General features: G+C 40.8%; 2 protein-coding genes across 2 annotated transcripts in view; one reads left to right on the top strand and one right to left on the bottom strand.

Moving 5' to 3' along the window:
* The first annotated feature begins 2,988 nt into the window (after positions 1 to 2,988).
* veph1 (ventricular zone expressed PH domain-containing 1) overlaps positions 2,989 to 21,248 on the top strand; it is an 84,500-nt gene continuing 66,240 nt past the window's right edge. Inside the window, exons 1-3 of the mRNA XM_072461262.1 lie at positions 2,989 to 3,143; positions 4,137 to 4,355; positions 12,075 to 12,249. Of these exons, the coding sequence (XP_072317363.1) occupies positions 3,006 to 3,143; positions 4,137 to 4,355; positions 12,075 to 12,249 (532 nt within the window). The 5' untranslated portion in view covers positions 2,989 to 3,005. The remainder of the gene's footprint in view (positions 3,144 to 4,136; positions 4,356 to 12,074; positions 12,250 to 21,248) is intronic.
* Positions 17,127 to 20,609, bottom strand: ptx3a (pentraxin 3, long a). The gene is made up of 4 exons (XM_072461240.1): positions 20,458 to 20,609; positions 19,477 to 19,636; positions 19,008 to 19,402; positions 17,127 to 18,689 (listed from the first exon to the last, which is right to left on the bottom strand). The coding sequence occupies exons 1-4, from the start codon at positions 20,594 to 20,596 to the stop codon at positions 18,040 to 18,042; spliced, it is 1,344 nt and encodes a 447-aa protein (XP_072317341.1). The 5' UTR covers positions 20,597 to 20,609; the 3' UTR covers positions 17,127 to 18,039.

The raw sequence follows: 21,248 nt of genomic DNA, 5'->3' as shown, positions 1-21,248 counted from the left end.
GGGGAGGAAAGGGAGGAAAGGGGAGGGCACTGTGTCTTGGAGCGCCTACAAAAGAGCCAGTGTTTCCTCCAGAGTGCTGTCGGGCTGAGGGGCGGAGCAAAGAAACCTTCAGCAGTCCTGATGTGGCCTCCCCTCACCCACTGCCACCACCACAAATACACAAATACTCAAATACCATAAACTACCATAAATACTTTCATCACAATCAGATCAAGACCACTGTTTGAGATGGCGCCATTATCAACTCGCAAAGGCCACAATATTTTACATAATTGATTGTTCACCTCAAAAGAGAAGACATCCTGTGTTTTTTATAGAAACATCTTATTGTAGCTGTAGTTTGGACAACAAATGATTCTTCTTTCAAACGTTGAGACTCATGGATTTGTTCACAATGTGCACAATAAACAGATTTCTACTTTTAAACATAAATAGCAAATCTAATTACATTTACAATACTTATTTGAGTTTGCTTTTCGTACACTGGACATTTTCCTGAAGCGTGTGCGTCTTTAAAAGCTACATTCCTGAGCTCAGTGAGGCAGAGCCTGGTGATTAATAGTAACCAGCAGAGGGTTAAAGACTGAAATTCCTCAGGATCACAGTGACTTAAACACACTGGTCCAACAAGTAACAATAATGTCATTAAACTTCAGCAACTAAACACTAACAGTTTGTGTTGATGAGGCATTCTGACATATATATGAATAATAATAAGGAATTCATACAAGGAATGTTTTTTCTGCCTCTCATTTTGCCTGAACTGGCTTGAGTTTTACCTATTGTGCTTGAGTTTTACCTATTGTGCATGAGGTTTACCTATTGTACGCTTGGGTTTTACCTATTGTGCATGATGTTTGCCTATTGTGCATGGGTTTCACCCATTGTGCATGTGTTTTACCTATTGAGCATGCATTTTACCCATTGCGCTTTAGTTTTACCTATTGTGCATGCGTTTTACCCATTGTTTATGCGTTTACCTATTAAGCATGCATTTTACCCAATGTGCAAAAGTTTTTCTTATTGTGCATGCGTTTTACCTATTGCGCATGAGTTTTACCTATTGAGCATGAGGTTTACCTATTGTGCATGCGTTAAACCTGTTGTGCATGAGGTTTACCTATTGTGTGCTTGAGTTTTACTTATTGTGTGCTTGGGTTTTACCTATTGTGCTTGTGTTTTACCCATTGTGCATGCATTTTACCCATTGAGCATGCATTTTACCCATTGCGCTTTAGTTTACCTATTGTGGATGCGTTTTAACCATTGTGCATGCGTTTACCTATTAAGCATGCATTTTACCCAATGTGCATGAGTTTTTCCTATTGTGCATGAGTTTTACCTATTGTGCATGAGTTTTACCTATTGTGCGAGGGTTTTACCTCTCGTGTATACTTTTCCTATTGTGTATGTTTCTCCTATTGTTCATGTTTAAATATTCGTACACTGATTGGTTCCCAGTGTGTTCAGAACGTGGTGCTGTATTCCAGCCCAAAGACGTGATTATTGCCAGACTTTAAGACGTAAGATTAAAGGGTCGACATTTGTGGCTCTTACTTTGGATATTTCTTAGTTTTATTCATGCAGAAGTGTGTATCTGAGCACTTAGGGAGTAGTAAATGTTCAGCGGCGCATGTGCACGGCTTCTTTTATTCTGCTTTTATGGTCGTTTCATTGTCTCAGGAGTAAAAGAATTCCAGCGCCGCGTCCCGGTAATGGCTCCGGGGCCCGGCACACGAGACAGCACCTTTTCTACTTCCACACTTCCAAGAGACAAAGGCGTGCGTAGGAACTAAAGCTGAGACATCTCGGTTTGGTGTCGGCGGTTCTCAAAGTGTTAATGCTTTAATGTGTAAATAAGGTTCACGGGAAAAGCAATAATGGCAAGTGAATGGTTAACGTCTGAATCCGCACACACACTCTCTCCATTCATAATTCAGGATACGATGCACCAGGTGAAGCAGGGGATTTGTTCTAGAAATGGGCCCTCGCTTGTCTTTCCACTTGTTTCTTATGTTCATTTGCTGTTTTCTTTTCTATCGTTTCTTTTCGCAGTGCAGTGACCTCGACCCAAGAATATGTCCGTTCCTCTTGAGCTTCTGATTCAGGCCTCTGACCGAAAATACTGCCAGAACTCACTTCCTGTAGGTAAACACTCGTAGTCGTCGTGCAAAGTAAAGTGTCAATCAGGTCATTTGTGTTTCCTGTGGGTCTCTGTGCAGAAGGACGACAGATCTGACACAGGTAGAGGTAATTCCACTGCTGTTACCTAGCAACCACACTGTAAACAAGGGCCTAAAGGCATATCAATTACGCATTACGCAATATTATTTGATAAATAAAAATACCGTATAGTAGGTCAGGGCATCACATTGTCCCTCATGATTCAATACGACACATGATCATTTTAAATGATATTCTGCAAAAAGATGCTTCACACGCAAAGAAAAGACAGGTCATCTTTTTTGTATTTTTCTACACAGAAAAGTACTTTAAAAAATGACAGTATATCAATGTTTCGTTATTTTAATAGACCTAATAGTGTCTTTTTTGTGTAAAATGATTATGTGGTTTTATATAATATCTCTTAGGTACAGTTTTAGACCTGAGCTCTACTTTAAACCTTTTTTTTTAATTAATTTTTTAATACAAACTGCAACTCAACTGATGTAAGGGGGTGTGATGTGAGGAACGATCCCTCCAAACTAAGTCATAAAGAGAAAAACATCATGAGTTACAGTAATAATCACGCTGGCACTGTGTTTTCCCTCAGCTTTGTTGTCCACTGCAGGCCGGAGTAGCCACAGCGAGGGGTCGGCCAGGGCAGCGAGGGGTCGGACACGGCGGCGAGGGGTCGGCCAGGGCAGCGAGGGGTCGGACACGGCGGCGAGGGGTCGGCCAGGGCAGCGAGGGGTCGGACACGGCGGCGAAGGGTCGGCCAGGGCAGCGAGGGGTCGGACACGGCGGCGAGGGGTCGGGGACGAGGTGGGCGCTGAAGTCTGAGGATGCACCAGTTGTTCAGCCTGGTGCTGGGCCAGAGGGACCTGTCCAGAGCGGGGGACCTCTTCTCTTTGGAGGACGTGGACATCGAGGATTGTCTGTCTCAAGCTCTGGACCAGATTAAATCCATCTCCTGCTCAGCTGTGAGTTTCTAGCTCTTTGTCCCCTCAGAGTTCATGCGGTTCTGTCTGGAGGAGGGTCTAACTCATCTTACGTGGCTAAATAAAATGTTAATAAATAAAATAAATGTTCATAAATAAAATAAATGTTAATAAATAAAATAAAGGAAAAAATAAATAAAATAAAAACTGTGAAAAAATACAATAAATAAAATACATCTTCCAGTGGTCAACTTATTTCAGTCAAATGTCTAGTTTAGAGAATACTCAAAATGTATCTACCTGCGTTGCACCAATGAAATTTCCCCATGTGGGACAATAAAGGAATATCTTATCTTATCTTAAATACTTTGAGAATATTTAACTTGTACATTTTAAATGATAAAGCATTACCTGTAAATGATAAACAAATATTAGGAAAATAGACACATTTTTTATAACAGCTTTAATAATATTAACAGCTGATATTTTTTAATCAGTTGTTAATATTACAGATTTGATTCAGGTCATTTGATTCCTAAACTTGAAACACTCCTAACAGCCTTTTACTTGCACAAAGCCTATTTAAAGTAACATTAAAACTTCAAATATAATTTGATTTCATGTTTGTCATTCATAATATCTCAAAAGACATTTTTTAACATATAGATTTATCTGAAATGTGTTAACTAAAATGTCTGCAAAAGAGCAACATGGAATGTCAGCGTTGCAAAGCAGTTGCATGATTCCGACAGAAGTGAATCTTAGAAACTGAAACTCTTTTTGCTCATAATATCCTCAAAATCTATTCCATTTAATTATTTTCCCCATTGTGTCAGGACCATTTGTACTCATTTTCATAATCCTGTCACAAAATATGTGTGCACGTCACCCCAGACATAAAATAAGTCTGAAGCATTCATTTGGATATCTATTTGTCTTTGTGCATTAAAACAAAGGCCAAACTTCGATTCCCCGCGGAGCCTTTTTTCAGTTGGTGCCACCGCTCTCTAAACTGTTCCACCATTTGCCTGACAGGATTATCTGACCAGTGACAATGACCAGGCCGTGGTGGAGATCTGCATCACCCGCATCACCACGGCCATAAGGGAGACGGGCTCCATAGAGAGGCACAGCGCCGCCCTGGTGGCTCTGTGGGAGTCCTGTCTGGAACACAACCTCACCCCTCAAGAGGAGAGCACAGAGGACACGCCCCACGCCAAGATCGCCTCCGACATCACCAGCTGTATCCTGCAGGTATGAGGAGACGGAAGCATTCGGAATAAGTCACCACAGACATCAAAGTGAGGTTTTTGTGTAAAATGAGCTAAAAGGCTTAAGGCAGAAGCATGTTTTCTTCAGTTTTACTCTGAGCTAAGAATGTGCTTAATACCTCTAATGAGACTGATCCTCACAGAAAAGTATGCACAAGAAAGCTCAGATATCAGCGACAGCCTGGTGGCTTTTTGGCTTGAATGTGCATTAGAATCTACACAATTCTCTAAAACACCATTTATATTTAAGATTTTACTACAAATGTTGCCTATTTTCCCTCAATTTGACTATATTTGGGAAGTGTATAAATATACTTCCTGTTTGGACATAATAGAGATAATTCCACAGCTGTTACATAGCAACCATATTAAAAACTTTCATATAAATTACACAATAGTTAATTTTGTGAATTTATTGTTTAAAATGCCAGAAAAATAAGTCCTGTAAATGGTCTGTATTTGGATTTAATGTCACTTATTGATGACATCATAGAGAGATTCTGCTTTTTAACTCAGCTCTACTTCCTGTCATTTATATTTGTCATCTTTTTTCACAAATTGCCACTTGACTGATGTAAAACTATGATAAATATTGACCACAGGGTTTTATCCCACTAAACCAAGTCATCATTAGAAAAACATGAGAACCTGAGTACATTATACTTTCGTTTTTACTATTACTTTACCGCATCTAAGATCATCAACATCTACTCCACTACATTTTTGAACTGGACGTAAAAGTACTTTTCATTTGGTCTAAGGAGTTATATTTTGCATGTTGAAAGGTTTGTGTTCAAGTCCCAGCTTTGAGCAAATAAACATACAGTATAAACGCAATATTCACTAGGCATTGATTTGAATTGAGCAAATTCTTAATCCAAATGACTACATTTAACACTTTCAATACTTTTAACATTTTAAACAGGTGCTGCAAAAACATTTACTTAAGTATATTTCTTATGCGCTACCCTAACCCTAACCCTAACCCTAACCCTACTTTTACTTGAGTATTATTTTGCAAATGTTTTGTTTGTACTTTTAACAAAACTGAGTACTTCTACTACCACTCACTATATACTTGTATTGCATTTAGTTGAGGAGAACACTCCTCAAAGCTCAAACTCAAAGCTAAGTAAAGTCAAATCAGGGAGAATTTAGGATAAATAAGCATGAATGAATTATTAAAGGCATTTTGTTGGAGATATTGTTGAAGGAGAACAATTTGGAAACTAAAAACAACATATGAGTGAGAGAAGGGATAAAGTAAGCAACAGCAGGAACAGCGAACAATATTATGTCAATCCAACAACAACATGTCTTCAAACTTATTAGTTAAGATTCAATTATCAGACACAAAAGTGCAGAAATATCACCCTTATTTGAAAGTTACAACATAAATGTGTTGTTGTTGTTGTTGTTTTTTTGGTAGCATAGCCTCTGAATTTAATTATTCTACACTGTCAAGAATAAAACAAACTGTCACACTCCTCAGAAATGACACTTATACTGATGTTTTGGAGAGAAATAATGTAGGAAAAACCTGTGCCTTGTCTGTAGCTCAGAAGTCACAACTGCTCTGCACTGCCCTCAAGTGTCAGAATAAAGGTACAGCGAGGGAAGGGAACTAACTGCATTCTGGTCATTAACACACAGGCTAGAATTTTAAAATGGTAACGTTCATCCAATAGAACATTTATGGGGATCGTAACAAAGTGAAGGGATTTTTGCTCCTTTAATTTTGTTTTTTAAATACCCAGTTGTCCTTTTGGGGGGGCTACATTTGCTTTTTCACAAGTGCCTTACAAACAGCAACACAAAATATCTAGTTAACATTTAAATAAAACCTACAATAAGCTAACAAATACATAAGCACACACTTAGACATACAGTGGAATAAAAACATGCAAAGCAAAAGCACTGGCATTGTGGGTAATCTTAAACAACTGCTTTTAATTCATTAAAAAACATAAAAACATTTAATTTCATTTAAATAGTCTATAGTGGTAAATAGTAATAGTGTGTTTTGCGCCACCGACTTGTTGTGACTGTAATATAAGTGTGTGTCTCTAGATCTTAATTTTTGAATACTTATTTATTTTGCATTTATTTATTTGAATTAGGACAGTTAATATTAATCAACGTGTCGGGGAAAGCTGCAATGCAAATATGCCAGAGTTAGGACTAAAGCTGCATTTCATCCGTTGTCCAGGTAAAGGCAGGTAAAAAACACTAAACATTCACACAACAGATGACTTACACATTAAACCTCACAGTATGTCCGCAAATCTGAGGCGTTACAGAGAAAACAGAGATTATTTACAGTACAAGCAGCAGTCCGAAGTGGAAAGAACCCCGAAGAAAGCGTCGGTGGGTGCAGGATAGGTCTGTTTTGATCGTGATGTTTAGCAAAATCTCCAAAATCCCAATGACAGTCTAATAAAAGTAACAAAATGCAGCGCTGTTCTCTTCTTGCATCCAATGATTGCCATTCTACTTTAGAGTATAATTGAGAATGTGACTAAGACTGTTGCTGTAGAATGCATATATACAGTATAATATCACCATAATCTAGAATTGAGAGAAAAGTAGCCTGGATTAACTGTTTACTACAACAACATCCCTGTCATCGCCCCTGCCTTCACACCAGCCCTGGGTTCCCCCTGCAACATCTACTCCCACTAAAGATTCATCATTCTCCTTCTCATCTCCACTCTCACCCATGGGCCTTCCCAGCCATTTTGAAAGTCTGATCAAATCAGGCATTAAGGTGGCTCCACTCACGCCCAATATAGCAAGGGCTATGTCAATACTTATCAACTCTTCCCTGCACAAGCCGACTACACCAACAAAAGCCCCACCACCCATCCCCCCTCGCCTCTCACCTGGTCCCAAACTCTCCTTGGCTACAAAAGCCCCACCACCCATCCAACCTCGCCTTTCACCTGGTATCTCCCATAGCTAGGATGCACTGGGTCTCAGCGTTGCCGGGACTTATTGTCACATTAAAAATCAAACCAACCCGGGGCCCTATGTAAAAAGAGCCCCCCCTAGTGCTATTTCTGTAGTCACATCATCACAGAGATGGAAAAACAAAATGCGAGTCAGGCCCAATCTGAGAAATGTGATTCATATTCCCTGTGAAAAGATAAAGCCCAGTCTCACTGAAACTAGTCTGAAACTTGCTGTGCTAAATGTCAGATCCTTATGTAACAAATCTCTCTTAATTAATAATTTTATTTCTTCCTCTAATCTTGATTTTATGTTTTTAACTGAAACATGGCTTGACAAAAACACAGGAAATGTAGTTATGATAGAATCTGCTCCACCCAACTTTAAGTTTGAATCTGAAACACGAGAAAACAAAAAAGGGGGTGGAGTCTGTGCTGTCTTTAGAGATGAAATAATTACCCGCAGGTTGTCTTTTGGGGTGTTTTCATCATTTGAGTATGTATCCTTTAAAATGGAGCTAAAACAGTCTCCATCCATTCTCTTCATTGTTTTATACAAGCCTCCCCAGCACAGCCAAAGTTTTATTGATGATTTTACTGAGATGCTTTCAGTCATATGCACAGACTTTGATGGTTTGGTCATTACAGGTGATTTCAATGTGCATGTTTATAATATTTGTGACAGAAACGCTAAAGAGCTTGATGCTGTCCTTGAAACCTTCAGTCTTACTCAGCATGTGAGAGGCCCCACCCACTCTAGATCTCATAATTACAAAGGGGGTAAATATTTCAAATGTTAATGTGATCGATGTTGCTCTGTCTGATCATTTCTGTGTCTTCTTTGACCTGTCTGTTTCTCCCAAACCTCCGGTTGGTCCTGCAGTTGTTCAGAGGAGACACATAAGTGATGGCACAGGTGCACTGTTTATGGAAATGATAAACTTTGAAAATGTCTCATGTTCTAATGTAAATGATTTGTTGAACTCTGTTACATCTAGTGTTTTGAATGTTCTGGACACCATCGCCCCTATAAAGGCTAAAATGGTTAAAAATAAGCAGAAGGCGCCGTGGAGAAATGATGATTCGGTCAGGGCACAGAAAAGGGAGTGCCGCAGGGCCGAACGGAAATGGCGCAAGTCAAAGCTCCAGGTTCAAAAAGAGATTTACAAAGAAAAGCTGAACATGTACAACCTAATCTTATGTAGAACTAGGGAAAGATATTTCTCTGAAATAATTGGAAGCTGCAGTAACAACTCGCGTGTCCTGTTTGCCACAGTAAACAGATTAACAAACCCTCCAGCTCAGCTGCCGTTAGAACTCATTTCCACATCCAAGTGTAATGAGTTTGCATTATTCTTTAATAACAAAGTTCAGGGCATTAAAAATGCTATAAATCCCACAATGCAAAAAATTACCCTAAAACCACCAAGACACTTAGAGCTAACTCACTTTGCACCAGTAACTGACAAAACTGTCCATGAGATCATCACCAGTCTGAGTTCATCTACATGCTGCCTTGATGTGTTACCCACCAGATTTCTAAGGTCTGTGCTGAACAGTTTGTTAGCACCATTCACTCACATAGTTAACATGTCGCTTCAATCTGGAACATTCCCAATGTCTTTAATAATAATAATAATAACTTTTATTTATATAGCGCTTTTCAGTGACCCAAAGACGCTGAGCATAATAAAAAAGGGGGGGGTATTTACAGACAGGGGGGACAACACGTACAGAACACATTAATATACAGATAAAATGAACAAGACAGAAGAAGTAGAGAGAAAAAGATGGGGATGTAACAGGGGGTGAAGTGTAGGCAATGGGGTAGAGGAGGCTAGGGGTAGGGGAGGTCATAGGCTTGGGTGAAGAGGTATGTTTTTAGGCGGGATTTGAATGTTGTGAGTGAGGGAGAGTGGCGGACAGGTTGGGGGAGGGAGTTCCAGAGTCGGGGTGCTGTTCGGGAGAATGCTCTGTCGCCAAAAGTTTTGAGTCGGGATGTTGGTGCAGTCAGGGTGAGAGAGGAGGAGGATCGGAGAGCTCGGGTGGGGCGGTGGGGGATGAGGAGGTCAGACAGGTAGGGGGGGGCAAGGTGGTGAAGAGCTTTGAAGGTGAGGAGGAGTATTTTAAAGTTTATGCGCTGCTTGATGGGGAGCCAGTGGAGAGAGCGGAGAACGGGAGTGATGTGATCACGGGACCGGGTGAAAACTGCGGTCATAAAGCCTCTCCTAAAGAAGAGCAGTCTTGATGCCGCAGTACTGAGTCATTACAGGCCCATCTCTAATCTACCATTTTGGGGCAAAGTCCTTGAAAAGGTTGTTTACCAACAGCTCACAGATTTCCTCTTAATAAACAACTCATTTGATGTTTTTCAGTCAGGTTTTAGACCTCATCACAGCACTGAGACTGCTCTTGTCAAGGTGACAAATGACATCCGCCTGAACACTGACACGGGCAAAGCCTCAGTCTTAATTCTGTTAGATCTGAGTGCTGCTTTTGACACTGTCAATCATGGGATCCTCTTACAGAGACTAGAGGACTGGGTGGGCATCACTGGCACTGCCCTAAACTGGTTAAGGTCCTATCTGGAAGACAGGAAGTACTTTGTTGAAATTGGTAGTTGTGTCTCAGACCACATGACCCTGACCTGTGGAGTGCCCCAAGGGTCAGTCCTGGGTCCCCTTCTGTTCAACCTCTACATGCTGCCGTTGGGTCAGTTGATACGCAGTGAAAATGTGTCCTATCACAATTATGCAGACGACACTCAGATCTATGTTTCACTGTCGGCAGGTGACTATGGACCAGTGGATTCACTCTGTCACTGCCTCCAACAGATCAGTTTGTGGATGCAAAACAACTTTCTCCAGCTGAACTCAGACAAGACTGAAATAATCGTTTTTGGCCCACAGAAACAAAGAGAAAGTGTTAGCGGTCACCTCCAGAGTCTCGCTCTAAAACCTACAAACCAAATTAGAAATCTGGGGGTAATAATGGACTCAGACTTGAACTTTAATAGCCACGTCAAATCAATAACATCAGCAGCTTTTTACCATCTAAAAAACATTGCCAAAATCAAAAATATAGTGTCAAAACCAGATTTAGAGAGATTTATCCATGCGTTTGTCTCCAGTAGATTAGACTACTGTAACGGCCTGCTCACTGGTCTCTCCAAACGAGCTGTAAAACAGCTGCAGTACATCCAGAACGCTGCTGCTCGGGTCCTGACTAGAACCAGGAAGTATGATCACATTAGTCCTGTTCTCAGGTCTCTGCACTGGCTCCTGTGGCTCAGAGAATAGACTTTAAAGCAGCTCTGCTTGTGTACAAGTCTCTCCATGGCCTAGCACCAAAGTACATCTTGGATATGTTAGTGCCATATGAACCATCTCGGACTCTGAGGACCTCAGGGACCGGCCTCCTGCTGGTGCCCAGATTCAGGACATGAATCTGGGCACATCTGGTAAACATGGGGAATCTGCGTTTCAGTTTTATGCAGCTAAAATCTGGAACAGTCTTCCTGAAGATGTGAGACAGGCTTCAACTCTGACAATGCTAAAAACAGTTTTGTTTAGCTGTGCATATGACTCAAAGGATTTTTTCTTTGCGCTCTTCTCTTTTGTTTGTGATTTTATTAGTTTAGAAAATCAGTTGGATTGATAATTTTTAATTTAGTTAATTTTATTGTAGTTAATTTTTATCTTTGCACTCTTCTCTTTTGTTTGTGATTTTAATAGTTTAGAAAATCAGTTGGATTGATAATTTTTAATTTAGTTAATTTTATTTTTATTTCTGTAATTTCTTTGTGATTTGAATGCATTTTTCCTGCTGTGTGAAGCACTTTGAATTGCCTTGTGTATGAAATGTGCTCTACAAATAAACTTGCCTTGCCTTGCCTTGCCTACTACATTTAAGAGGAACGCAATTTTCATTTCTAAATCTGGCTTTAACTTTATTTATCAGCTCTTGAACGTGTTTATTGAAGTTCATCATAAATCCAGTATTTGTTGGGTACGTGTTCAATCGCATTAGCTTCAATCGTAAGAATACATACATTATTTTGAGTCACTAGAGTGCCTTTTGGAGAACAGCAGACATTTAATTTGACTTGAATTAATTAACACCTGAATCAACACAGATTTCTTGAATAGTGTGGAAATCCTTTTGAATATTTTGAATCACTTTTAAACTTTTACAGTCAATCATCAGGGGCGTACTGTATATGAAGTGACTTGTCTCAACAAATAAATTCTAAATACCAGAATGGAGGTGAAAGTAAAATGGAAAAACAATGAAAACCACTCAGATACATGTGAGTGAGTCTGATTTAAAGACATTTACAGTTTTCTTCATTGCTTTTCTTTATTTTCCAATTCCTCGACATACTGTAATGTGTAAAAATCAATTTTAACAAGCTCTTGACAACAGTGTTTTGATTGATTCCTGCATGTTTGAGTAATCCTGTATTGCCCTGCAACAGAGGCTTGAGTGCTCGGAAAAGTCCTGTTTACCCCTACCCCCTATACCCTCCCACATCCCAACTTAGTTCCAATTATATACAAAAAATAAGACTGTTAGTGGCACATGCTGGGATCAAGAATATCATCGTCATATCAATATCATAGTCACTTCTCTTTTCTATTACTAAGCCGTTTTAGAGTTCAATAATACAAAAAACCTGAAAAAAAGTATTACGTGTTTCCTTTAACATTCTGATGACACAGCATTTTAAAGGTTCGTACATGTGTGTTCCACAGAACTACAGCTGCCCCTCGGTGATGGCGTTAGCGGTCCCGGTGGCGGTGCGCTTCCTGCACAGAGGGAACAAGGAGCTGAGCCGAAACATGTCAAGTTACCTGTCCCTAGCTGCTATCGCCAAAGCAGATCTACTGTCGGAGCACGCAGAGGCCATCGCTCTCAGTGTGCTGGGAGGTACGACCACACGCTGCATATTGCTCACTCCCGGGTACAAGACGCATTATTGATTGATTGATTGATTGATTGATTTATTACATGGGAACGTGATAATATCTCTCGTGGCCATGTGAAAATATTATGTCTTGCTAATGTCACCTGTGGGGCTTCGTACATTTTTAAACTAAATTGTAATACAAAAAAAGCCCCAGTTTAGAGGGGAAGTGCAAATACAAAAATACAATTTCAATCATGCATAATTTAATATAGATAAAGATACCATAATTAGACCATAATTATGATAAGACAATAGTTATGATTTGATCAAGACCAGGTAACTTTATTTTTGGACACGAGGCAATTCAAAGTGCAGTAAAATCCCAAAGACATGACAGAAATCTCAAAATCTTCATTTCCATTAATTCAATTGAACAGTTTTGCTGACATGAATCATACACTTTGTCCATGCTTAGTGATCCGCCAGATGGAAAAAACCAAATCTATTGGACCACACTGACAGACACTCCACACACTGTTTCCCATATTTATTTGACATTGCCAGTGGGACATGTGTCTCCAGCCCAATATTAGGCTTTAACTTTTAACATTTTAACTTTAAAGGCCATTGTCTCAGATGCATTTTCTCCCTTAGGGCTGCTCAAAATTTTTCTGGTTCACCCCCCTTAGTGGATAAAAAAAGAATCCATCACCCTCACAGCATCGAAAGTATGACTGATTTAAAAAAAATCATACTAATAAAGATTTTTACTATACAAATGCCTAAATAAACAGTAACAATGGGCATTTAATACAATGGGCATTTAATACTACAAATGTCCCGGCGTGAACAGTTTGGGAAACCCTGGTCTAAAACACAAGACAAATATTAGGCTATATACATTTTTTCTATGATGTTCTATTTATTCTCAGAATAAAGTGAGAAGTTCAGAGGAGAACAGAATTCTTGCCATTGCACAGCATCTGGTAGTGACTGTGTATTGCATGACTACAGTCACTCAATAAAGAGTTAGCAGAACAAATAGTGATTGTCACTCAAATAGCAGAACAGTAGTTTCTGTCCCTCTTATGACTTTTTTTTATCCAGCTGCTCCTCTAGCTCTTTGCACATCTTCTCCATCAGGTGGCGCTCTTCCTCTGCCCTCCTCAGCTCTTGTATACTTGTGCACTGCTCTTCTCCTCCAGCAGGTGGAGTGCTTTCTGTGCCCTCCTAAGTTCTTTTTCTTGTGCACTGTTCTTCTCCTCCAGCAGGTGGCGCTCTTCTACACAGTTTCAAAGCAGCGTAATTCTCCATTTCAGCGCTCACTCTTTTCTCCCTGTCTTTAAAGGTCCCATATCATGCAAAACGACGAAAAAGAGCTCATATTCAAGTTTCAGATGTTTGTTTTCGTCTTTCACTTTGTCCAGTTCAGTTTGGACCGTCTGTGTTTCTCCGGCCCGTTTGTCCAGTTTAGTCTTATGAGTGTCTATCATCTGCTTCATTTTGTGCTGTGCTCTTTGTTTTTTCTGATGCTCAGCTCATTTTTGAGCCTCTTGTTCTGCTCTTGAGAGATTTGGAGCTCTCTAGAAAACTCCATCTTCTCTGTTTCTCTGAGCTTCTTCAACTCCTTTTTCTCTTTCAACAGACTCTCTTCCTTTGTTCGGGCCTTTGAAGCTTTAGGCGCCCTTTCACAGGGTTGGTCCACCTCTTTTGGCGATAAACCAAGCTCCTCCATGATGTTGAATTCCCATTGTAAAGTGCTTCGTCGTCTTCCGAAGTATAGTCGCACCACCTTTTTGACATTGTTCAATGGTCTCGGCTTTGGCATCTGCTTGTCTCTTCGATTGCTTTATTGTAATGAACTTGAAATTGCCCCATCTTGTATTTAACAGATGATAATTGAATCTTTTTTAAAATCTTATTTAAATAAGCCTGTTTTGCCTTCACTTCTGCTGCTGAAGCTTGGCTGGAATTGATTGTGTTTTAGTGGCCTCTACAGGCCAATGTTTAATACTGCGCGGAAAGCTTGGTTCTTCTTCTCCTGTGGCAGCTCAGTATGTGGCCTGTTCATGCTCCGCTCTCTAACATGAGCTTTTAGAGCCAGAGCAGACAGCAGCTTCTTTTAGAGCTCTGCACAGAGCTGTGCTCTGAGGACCACACAGCCTCAAACCCATGGATCTGAGCTCAAACCACGCTGAATAAACCTCTGTGAGAATCAAGGACGTTTGCAGTTTTTGCCCTGCGTCTGTGTTTGTAACTCAGGCTCTGTTCACATTTCTAATGATTAGACATTAGTTACAAATACAGGCAGTCATTTAACAACATAGAGTGCGACTCATTTCATAGAACGTGTAATGAATTGATTGGTCCATTTAGTCCATTCACCATTCTTTACTGGTTTGGGAGTTAAGCTCAGTTGGACAGATGTTTTCCCTTCACGTGGGAGATCGGGAATTGAAACTCACTTTTGCATGTTATTTGTTTTTTCACTTTTGCATGCAAATGTTATCCACTAAATATTGATGAACACCTCAAGTCTGCATTGCCCATCCATAAAAGTCACCACGCAATTAGACATGTTTTGTTTTTGTGTTCAATTATAGTATTCTATTAAAATGTTTACAAAGACATAAAGATCAGCCCATAATGTGGCACTTACGCACACCAAACGTTACAATCTTGAAACTAACAAGATTTTGACAGATTGTACAGAAGGACTCAGCTTCAGATTCAGAAAACTTTATTGATCCCAAACGGCAATTCATTCACAGCATAACTACAGCAGTTCACACACCTCCATAAACATTTTAAATAGAGGACTCAATAAGTCGAATCCAACCGTAAACAACAGTATATGATAAACACTAAAAAACCCTGCCATCCAGTTTAATTGCAGAGGACACAAAAGAGTTTGAAAAACAATTTGTTTTCCTTACTGGGATGTGACGACACCCTGAAGGCATCATGACAAAGTCAGGTGTCAGCGTGTTTTGTTTGGCATTACCTGCTCCTCCCACAGAGAGTGAAGGTCTCTCTTTAATCCCATCCATCCATTTTCTTCCACTTATCCGGGGCCGGGTCGCGGGGGCAGCAGTCTAAGCAGGGACTTTCAACTCAGCTCCTTCTTCATCACAACAGTCCGATGCAGCGACTGCTTCACTGCAGATGCTGCACCGCCTGTCAATCTCACGTTCCATCTTCCCTCACTCAGCCACCTTTTTCCGGTCGAGAACCATGGCCTCGGATTTGGAGGTGCTGATTCTCATCCGTCCCAGTGCATGTTGCAGGTCCGGGTTTAATGGAGCCATCAGGACAACATCGTCTGCAAACAGCAGAGATGAGATCCTGTGGTCCCCAAACCGGACACCCTCCGACCCCCGACTGCGCCTAGAAATTCTGTCCATAAAAATTATGAACAGAACCGGTGACAAAGGGCAGCCCTGGCGGAGTCCAACATGCACTGGAAACAGGTCTGACTTACTGCCGGCAATGCAAACACAGCTCCTGGTCCGGTCATACAGGGACCGGACAGCCCTGAGCAAAGGGCCCCGGACCCCGTACTCCCGGAGCACCCCCCAAAGGACACCCAGAGGGACACGGTCGAAAGCCTTCTCCAGATCCACAAAGCACATGTGGACTGGTTGGGCAAACTCCCATGAGCCCTCGAGCACCCGATGGAGGGTATAGTTCTGGTCCAGTGTTCCACGACTGGGACGAAAACCACTCTGCTCCTCCTGAATCCGAGGTTCGACTATCGGTCGGATTCTCCTCTCCAGTACCTTGGAATAGACCTTACCCGGGAGGCTGAGGAGTGTGATCCCTCTGTAGTTGGAACACACCCTCCGATCCCCCTTCTTGAACAGGATTTTAAAGCAGATTTTAACATTGCTCTGCAGTTTGATTTTGACCTTCAAGGACAAGCCTTGGGAACAACTAATAAAAGAAAATGTGAGGAGGCTTTAAATTAAAGAACAATAACAGTTATGGAGAATTGTTTTATTCTCATTAAAAGAGTTTCTCAACAGGTGGATTTTCTACTGCCCTCTTTAACAATAATCTCTGTGTTCCGGTCAAACCTAATTATAACAATCGATAATTTCAACATCCTCACCAGGTATAACACCAACACCATGTGAAGTGGCACGTCTAAAATCAGTTTTCTAAATATTTGGTTTTTGAAACATTCATGTCAAGATAATTGTCCCCACTCAACAAATTGTGTCAGAGCGGGGCCGAGATATGCTTCTGAATCAGAAAGTAGAGACACCAAAACTGAACCAGCAGAACATTCTATAAGGAATCTGTTCTCCTCTAAGACACAGCAGCTGTCTGTGTACAAAAAGCAGAGGTGAAAGGACACAGCCCTGAGTCCGGTGTTAGAGATGGAGAGAGGAGACATTTGTCCATTTACAAAAACATGCTGGTCAATAAAAGACTGATTTTAAATTTTCAACAAATAACAAAAAATCTAATTCTAATCAGGCTTAGAGCTAAGCCTGATTTAGAGGGGACTGGGAATGGTTGTAACATTGGGTGAGTTGTAACAGCACCACTTCAGCCAATCAGGGACCAGAGAGGTCAATAATGGTCCTATCAGTATTTAGAAAATATCTCCCTGGTCTCACACTTTCAGGTCTGTCAACTGGTTTATGCAGATTTTAGTGAAGAGGCTGGAAAGTAATGTTAAACCTCAAAATCAAAATGTTGCCTTCTTCAAAAATAGTTAAGCGTGTCATAATCTCCTAAAGATATTCTGTGGTTTGTCCAAGTTTCTCCATTGATATCACATTGCGTTCCCTTTTACACTTTTGTACAAATATTAATTCTAATAGACGTGTTACACAACATAATGTGTTTTTATACTCTAAATCAAACACTGAAGACAATGACAACCACCTTATTTATGTACAACATACATTCACTTTTAATATTAAACAGAAGCATATTTACAATATATACTATAAAAAGTTAATTAGGTTGTAAACATTGACCTCAGTTTTATTCACAAAATTACAACATTCTCTCTGACAATGTAACAGTTCAACCAAAACCACAAGAAAAGTAACCTTAACTTATAGCAACATTAATAAAAAACAAAACAAAAAAAAACACATTTATAAAATGAATCAAATTAAAACTTAGAAGCCATCTTTATAGTTACTTTTTACAGTCATGTTCAGGTAAGTGTTTGGTCTTACTGATCATCTATGGTTAAATGGAGGCATTTTCTATACAGCAGTGATAGATCACCATTTATTTACAACATTACCATTGGTTTCACAATACAAAAGTACTTCACTGTCGCCACATATGTGTGTTTAATACAAACTGAGGCAAATCTTCGAAACAACACAAATAGGACTACCCCTAAAATAGGAATATAATGGTAATAATAAAAAAGGTGAAAAGACCATTATTATTTTGACTCACAATATTTAGAGAAATTATGGCTTGTTTTTTCTGGTCCTTTAAATTTCTTAGCATATACACATATTTTTGTGGCAACTAATTCAAAGTTCAGTAAACTTCAAATGCCTGCCTTCTGAACTGACATCATTGTCGGAGTGTTTGTTTGGAGCTTAGTTCCTTTAGTGGTTTTATTTTGAAGCAGTCTCTCACAGTTTTACAGTCCTCTGATTCATTCTCAGAAGCTTTGCAGCATATTGTTCTTTATGAAAGCGTTGCATACACCTTTCTTCATGGAGTTTATAGTGATATATTGTCTTCGCTCTCTTCACTTCTTACTTGGCAGCTTATTGTGATGTTGCAAGTCACATTGAGAGTAAGTGTTGTGTTTGTGCATGAGTCTGTTAGTGGGTGAACTGAGCTCCACCGTGTGGCACCATCTCAGTGATGCCCCATGCCACCACATTACCTCTGTGGCTACAGCTTTGGCTGTCCAGCTGACCAAGTAGAGTAATGTCTTCCTCTGACAGCACCCGGTCCCATATGTTTACTCCAGTCATCTTACCCGCAAAAGCCAGCTTCTGGTCAAAGCCTTCCTCAAAGCCCGGCACTGCATGTGCACCACAGCAGCCGTTCCTCTCCTGCCCCAGCAGCAGTGAGCCTCCTGGAGGTATGACATGTCCTTCAGCCACTCCTGGTGCGATCACCACCCTTTTACCATTGAACCACAGGGTTGCCACACCCTGCTCTGAGGACCAAGCCCCGCACAAGTGGATCCACGGGGACGTTCCTCCTGGGTTCAACACTCCACTGGCCTCTACCAGATGAGCTTCTCCTCCCACAGTCAACTGAGCCATATTGTGGCTGAGCAGCAGCTGAATTTCAAATGGGTTCTGGCGATTTCCGTATGATATCAGCACTGTTTTGTTTGTGACACCATTCGGCTTCACCCAAAGACAGGCAGTGAAGGAGGAGAGGGGTTGTGGAATCTCTGGTATGACTGAGGTGTAGATACGCCGTGAGCGCATGGGAAAGAGAAGTGCCATGTCACAACCTAAGGAAACACACAACCTTCTTTTAGTACAATGTGGTCTAAAGATTTTGTATTGAAGTAATGGAAGTAAAAAAGAATAACAGTGAACATGCTACTCGCCATCCTGGAGACATTGAAAGAGTTGTTCAGAACAAAGATAATTTGCATGATGACTGACACAGGGGTATCACTTGTCATCACACATGTGACCTAATTATGTCAATAAGATGGAGACTGATGAATTTAAACGGAGGTTTTTGGAGGCCAGAGTGTGGACTCGACAGGTAAAGACAGACAGATTGCTTAATGGAAGTAAAGGTGAAAAGATGCATATCTTGCCTCCAGGTAAGTATCTCTGCTTCACTGATGACAGCACTTCTTCCAGTTCCTCCCTTGACTGCTGTAATGCCACCAGTGCTGCTTCGAGATAGCCTGGTTGGGAGGCAACCTCCTGCTCATGGTGCTGCTTTGAATGCTGGAATCCTGTCTTTGAAGGAAGCCCAATGAAGCAGCTGGTCTCCAGCTTCACTAGTCGAGATGTCTGAGAATGAGCTGAGACGACAAGCTGTTGTAACAATTGCTCAAGCTGGAGGCCTCCAGATTTTACATTTGTATTTTCATGTGTATTGAGATGTTCCAGGATTTCTTTAAATCGGTTGTCCAGCTGAAGGGCTAGTTTTCCCCCAGCAGTCTCCACTGCAGTCCCACACGAACCACCATACTGAGCTACAAACCTATTTAATGGACCAAATAAGAATCTTGAATCAACTAAATTACATTTTCAAGAACAATTTTGTTGTCAACTGACCTGAGCATTTCCTGTCGTAGCGAGTCCATTTCCACTTTGATGATGTCATCGGCATACTGGAGCAGCATGTTCTCCCTCATTTGACTGTTCTCCAGCATTGAAAACATCTTGTCCCATTTGGTGAGGTCTGGTCCAGTGCAGGGCACTGTGCTTTGTGTGGCTGGAGACACACAAAGGTTTATCAGTATTTATTCTGAGGGGAACCAGGAGAAAATTATAATAAGAAGAAGGTGTGCTTGGACTGTCATCTGATGTGTAAGAAAGGAGCTGGTGTGAACAGTGATGTGCTGAAGAGGAAAAGGGAAGAGGAAGTTCCTGAGTGTGTTTGTGTTTAGGAGGAGGGTAAAACATAATGAAGACGCTCTTACACAAAGTGGGAGGTAGAACAACCAAGGAGTAAAAATCTCACACTGTTCTTATTACCATCTGAGTCTCATCATCTCTGTTTATACCAAACGCATTCTGAAGCGGCTGTAGAGACCCACAGGGGCTGTTTTGGCTGCTTGCCTGTGAGGTTTTCAAATTAATAAAGGATTGTTTTTTTGCATCCTGTGCCCTGAAAACTACAAACTTGAACAAATATGTGTGTTGTTTAAACATATTCAATTAAAACGTTTGAACTGTTGCTGACAACACATTACACTATTTATGTAGCCTCCTAAATAAAACCTCTGCTTTTGGAACCCACAAATTATTAAGCATTCAAGATCAACTTCCTTTCATCTTGCTCCTGTCCCCTTGCTACTTATTCCCACTACATCTTGAAAACATTTTTAAAGAGGGTTGTTTACAGCTGGCAATTTACTCTTTTCACTTTTTTCAAACTGTTTGCTGTGTACCAGAATAAAATATAAATAGTTTCACCCATCTGACTCTTCTTCTTTAAAATAGTCTCAGATTAATATCAAAACATTGTCTTCTTTTGAAACTATTACCACATGCTCTTGTTTGTCAATAACAGTTATAGCTAACAGTACTCACGTTGGGTTGTCTCCGCATCTGTGATTTCATTGTAGAAAGGATCGCCATAGTTGACCTCTATATCATCTTCATAAGTCAGTGCCAGACACAGACTTGGTGACAGCACGAGCAGCGCCAGGGCCAGTCTCCAGTGGAACATGGTGCTTCTCTTGTGTGTGAGGTGAAGAGAGTGAGAGGTGTTCTTTGGTGCTGCAGGACCTCCACTCTCTTTTCAACTGCTCGGCCCCTAAACCCAGCACTCGGCCCTCCTCTTAATGACTCCCCTCCCTCCCTCTACCTCTCTCCTGCTTTCTCTCTCATTAAATGCTGAGCAATGGTTGGCGGGACGCCCAGCTGTGTAGAGTGGTCCAACAGCACAGAGGGGAAGCTGGAGCCCCATTTACTCGACATGCACTAATGCACTGCATATGATGTGCCCAGACGTGATCAGCACCTCCATGTCAAAAGAGAGCCGCTATCTGAAACAATGTTTACACGTGAAACACATCAGCAGGTTGAGGTATGACTGCGATAGCTCAATCTTAAATTATACTGATTTAGTTTCTCTCCATCCACATCTTCATTGTACTAAATCTATTAGATTTGTTTTCTCATTCTAAAGACAGTGACTAGACTGCGCTGACTGAGTTGGGGTTGTTGTAGGTCAGTTGTGATGTTATTGATACTCTTTAGAGTTTGTTTCAATTCTTCTGAACACTATGATGTCATTTCCAGTGCAAACACCTTTTACCTGACAAGTTCCAGCAGCACCATAGAGTTAATCTTCACCTGACTGGACCTTACAGGAAATT

Source organism: Eucyclogobius newberryi, unplaced genomic scaffold (genome assembly GCF_026437365.1).
Source record: "Eucyclogobius newberryi isolate DKJ021-1_F unplaced genomic scaffold, fEucNew1.0.hap1 SCAF_10, whole genome shotgun sequence".
NCBI lineage: Eukaryota > Metazoa > Chordata > Actinopteri > Gobiiformes > Gobiidae > Eucyclogobius > Eucyclogobius newberryi.
The sequence above is the reverse complement of the archived record's forward strand: the minus strand, read 5'-3'. Positions and strand labels throughout refer to the sequence as shown.